We start from the raw sequence: 4,432 nt of genomic DNA, 5'->3' as shown, positions 1-4,432 counted from the left end.
ATATTCAAGGATGGAAGAAGAAGGTGGTGAGTGTATAAGATGGAGAATAATGTATGGGTGCATGGAAACTTCACCGTAGAACTTTTCAAGTGATCACCGCCTTTGATTGGAACACCGTGCACGTTTGAATATCAATCAATCAATCAACAGTTGTTAGGGCGACGCGTTTGGAGCCGCCCATCAAAGTCCAAAGTCAACTATTTGAAAAAGTCCAACATATCCTACGCTCCACAACTGGCAGCCTCACCAAACTGTTTCATGCTGCTTTTCCCTGCTACCTTTTGTCAAACGCGGATAAACGTTATCAAATTTATCCTACATTATCAAATAGATATCTTAGTATTTTTCATCTAATTTATGATAATATTTAGTCAAAGAAGTATATATACATATGTATTAAAGAGTTATTTAATAAATTTAATATTATTTTATTACATTAAATTATCATGATTGATGTGTAGATGTATGTACACGCTTTTGAATACAACTGAATATAAAAAGTCATAAACAGAGGACCGAACAATGATTCCTCATTCCTGTACAAGGGTTCTATATCTCCATGATTTTTTTATTTGCATATTCCTCATAGTCATATTCAAAACAAGCCAACCTGTATCCCATCACTTCACTATCCTATATAAACAAGCCCGTCACCAGAGCCACAGCCACTACAACCTAGAGAAATACAACCCCTGTAATGGCGATAAAGCTCGAGTTATTCGCAATTTTTATGCTCTCTTTGTCATTTTTCTCTTCCACCATATTGGCTTCTGACTCCGGCGACGTCAACTGGTGGTGCGACAAAACGCCATATCCGGCACCATGCAAGTACTTCATGAGCCATGGTGGGCACAAGTACAATGCGCCCAAGAAAAAGTCTGAGTTCCAAAAGATGGCTATGCAAGTGGCCATGGAGAGAGCCCTCACCGCGCAGAGCCACAACAAGTGGCTGGGGTCCAAGTGCCGCAACGAGCGCGAGAAGGCTGCATGGGCTGATTGCTTGAAGCAGTATCAAGACACCATTCAACAACTCAACCAAACCCTGGACCCTGCAACCAAGTGCACAGACTTTGACCAGCAAACTTGGCTCAGCACAGCCTTGACAAACCTCGACACATGTCGGGCAGGTTTCGTGGAGCTCGGCGTTTCAGACTTCGTGTTGCCTCTCATGTCCAACAATGTGTCAAAGCTGATCAGCAACAGTTTAGCTATGAAAAATGATATTCCCGAGAAACATACATACAAAGAAGGGTTTCCCAGTTGGGTTAAAGCTGGGGATAGGAGGCTTTTGCAGTCAACGTCGACGGCGGCAAAGGCAAACCTAGTGGTGGCCCAGGATGGATCAGGGAATTATAAGACCATAAAGGCGGCGATTGAAGCAGCGGCGAAGAGGAGTGGGAGTGGGAGGTATGTGATACATGTGAAGAAAGGTGTGTACAAGGAGAATATAGAGATTGGGAACAAAATGAAGAATATAATGCTAGTGGGTGATGGGCTGAGGAACACCATTATTACTGGCAGCCGCAGCGTTGGAGGAGGCTTCACCACCTTCAACTCTGCCACAGTTGGTAAGACACCTCTCTTCTTTTCAGTCTTTTTAAATTTCCCTTCACATTTCAAGAGTAAAATGCAAGTCTCTAACATTCAATTATTATTATCATATAGTAGGATTAAAAAAAATAGTGACTGTAAATCTTGTTTTCAGGTTTTTTGGAAAAGCATCATGTTATTTTCTCTGTATTACTTCACATGGTGGATTCGAGTGTTATGAATCCCATCGCTTTTTCAAATGGTCAAATGCCCAAAAGGTCAAGCGTTCTAGATTACTAATTAAGGCGACCTTTATTATCTTGACAAAAGAATTGCATGAATTTTCCAAGCAATCAATATCAGGTGTGAATGTCTAGAGGAAAAAATGGACAACCTAATCAATGGAAGCTTTGCCTTTTTTCTCCCTCTATCTATATACAATTAAAACTCGGTTGAAATTTGAAGCAAAGATGTTGCCCATGATATTCAATGCCTGTAGATGCTTTAGCTTAGTCTAACATGCTTGTAAACCCCCTAAAGGTCTACAACTCAAAAAGAACACTAACATTTTCTTGTCATATATACTACCTCTTTGAATACACATGGTATGCAAATAGTCTTACCTTGAAGTGACAATTTTTCTTTTGGTCGGTTTTAATTAAATTGGAATTTATTAGAACTAACTAATTTTTTGACCAAATTAAAGACTTAATTTGGACTGGATTTGATTCAGTTCAGTTAATTCCATATGGGGCAAGTTGGGTCATACATTTTCTCTTCACATTTATCATGAATGCAAATGATCAGCATGATCGCATTATTATGTTTAAGAATAAAAATACAAACAATCGAAGCAATAATATGTGGGAATAATTTAAAATTTTGATAAAACTGACTTAATCTGATATGGTTTGATCCGATATTTACCGATTGATCGCTTTATCAGTTTTTTTGGCACATCCCTAACAAAGCCATACGAGTCTTCACTAATTTCATTACTTGGTTTTTTATTTCAGCTGTGACTGGTGAAGGTTTCATAGCCCGTGGCATCACATTCCGCAACACGGCCGGTCCACAGAATCACCAAGCAGTGGCGCTCCGGTCAGGCTCCGACCTCTCTGTCTTCTACCAATGCTCCTTTGAAGGATACCAAGACACCCTCTATGTCCACTCGCAGCGACAATTCTACAAAGAATGCTACATCTATGGAACAGTAGACTTCATATTTGGCAACGCAGCAGTGGTCCTCCAAAACTGCATGATCTATGCCAGGAGGCCTATGGATAAACAAAAAAATGTAGTCACAGCACAAGGCAGAACTGATCCAAACCAAAACACCGGGATATCCATCCATAACAGCCGTGTCATGGCTGCAACCGACCTTAAACCGGTGCTGAGTTCCTTCAAGACCTACTTGGGACGGCCATGGAAGGAGTACTCACGGACTGTTTACCTTGGAACTTACCTTGATACCTTGGTGGACTCTGCAGGATGGTTGGAATGGGATGGAAACTTTGCCCTGAATACTTTGTACTATGGCGAGTATAAGAATTTCGGGCCTGGTTCATCGACCAGTGGGAGGGTGAAGTGGCGAGGCTATCGGGTTATAACCAGTGCAACTGAAGCTTCCAAGTTCAGTGTCGCCAACTTTATAGCTGGCCAGTCATGGTTACCGGCCACTGGTGTCCCGTTCAGGTCTGGTCTATGATGATGTCCAACACCGCATGTATGAAGTCCAATTTGCTGCTTGTTTATTTCTTTCGTTTGTTCTATATTCTTGTAAGACCTTCATGGGAACTGGAAATGGGATTTTCACAATCATTAACTTGTAATAAGAATTAATTATAATAATTCCCATGTTTCTGAGGGAACTGACCATTACTAGAATGTATCAATCTTCAAATTATTAGTTGAATCACTATTCACAAAACCACACATTAATTAGCAGCTGACTTCGAGGATTAGCTTGATTTTTGAACAGGAAAGAACCCTATAGGTAAAGGAACACACTGCTGTGAGGTTATCCACGCTCTTGACTAAGGCCACATTTGTTTTTTTGACTTAAGTATAAGTGGAATATAATTTAATTTGATTCTAAACACAAATTAATAGTATTAAGTATTAAATTAATTATTTAATTTTTTTTAAGTATTAAGTTGTTTGTTTGTTATATTCCAAAAGTATTAAGAAAATTGAGTTTTATATTAATTCTCATTTGATCAAAAAGTAATTTAACATATTTCAATTTGACAATAATTTTTTTAAAGCTAATAATTTGGAATAAATAAATAAATAAATAAAATAGATTGATAAAACCTAAATCATATTAAAGACATTACATATTTTCAAATATTCAAATACAATGTATTTTGTGCTGATATCCAAATAAAAATCATATTTCTTACTATGGGAAAAACTACAAAATGACAAATTAATTAATTAAATATTTGAAAAAGTTCATTTGCAATTTGGTCAAGTTGTTGCATGAATACTTGATTAGATGTTAGAAAAAAGTTATTGTCACTTTCCAATTCAACCACTTCATTGTCATATTCAAAAAGTAATCTACTAGCAACTAAAATTTTCCAAAGAAAATTGTGAATGGAAAAACATGTTATGACAATTTTTATTTGATTAGTAAATGAATACGGTGTTATTCTCTTCAATATTGGGAAACATGCTTCAAGAACACTGAAAGCACATTCAATGACATTTCTTAATTATACATAATATTGGTTGAATGTCTCCTCTTTTTTTTATGGCTCGACCAGTACTGCTATATACAAAAATCATTCAACCAATAATGTATATTACAATACGGTGCCATGAAACCCCAAGTTTGTGTGTATATTGCTTCTACAAAATATTATTTATCTAAAAAAAATATGCATTGAGTTTATTA

At 37.3% G+C, this 4,432-nt stretch overlaps 1 protein-coding gene across 1 annotated transcript; it reads left to right on the top strand.

Annotated features, from left to right (window-relative positions):
• The first annotated feature begins 591 nt into the window (after positions 1-591).
• Positions 592-3,411, top strand: LOC100262077 (pectinesterase 2). Its single transcript, XM_003634000.4, has 2 exons — positions 592-1,568; positions 2,547-3,411. The coding sequence occupies exons 1-2, from the start codon at positions 698-700 to the stop codon at positions 3,236-3,238; spliced, it is 1,563 nt and encodes a 520-aa protein (XP_003634048.1). The 5' UTR covers positions 592-697; the 3' UTR covers positions 3,239-3,411.
• The last annotated feature ends 1,021 nt before the right edge of the window (positions 3,412-4,432 follow it).

This window comes from Vitis vinifera, chromosome 16 (assembly GCF_030704535.1).
Source record: "Vitis vinifera cultivar Pinot Noir 40024 chromosome 16, ASM3070453v1".
Taxonomy (NCBI): Eukaryota; Viridiplantae; Streptophyta; class Magnoliopsida; order Vitales; family Vitaceae; genus Vitis; species Vitis vinifera.
Note: the sequence above shows the minus strand (reverse complement) of the source record. Positions and strands in the feature narration are given on the sequence as shown.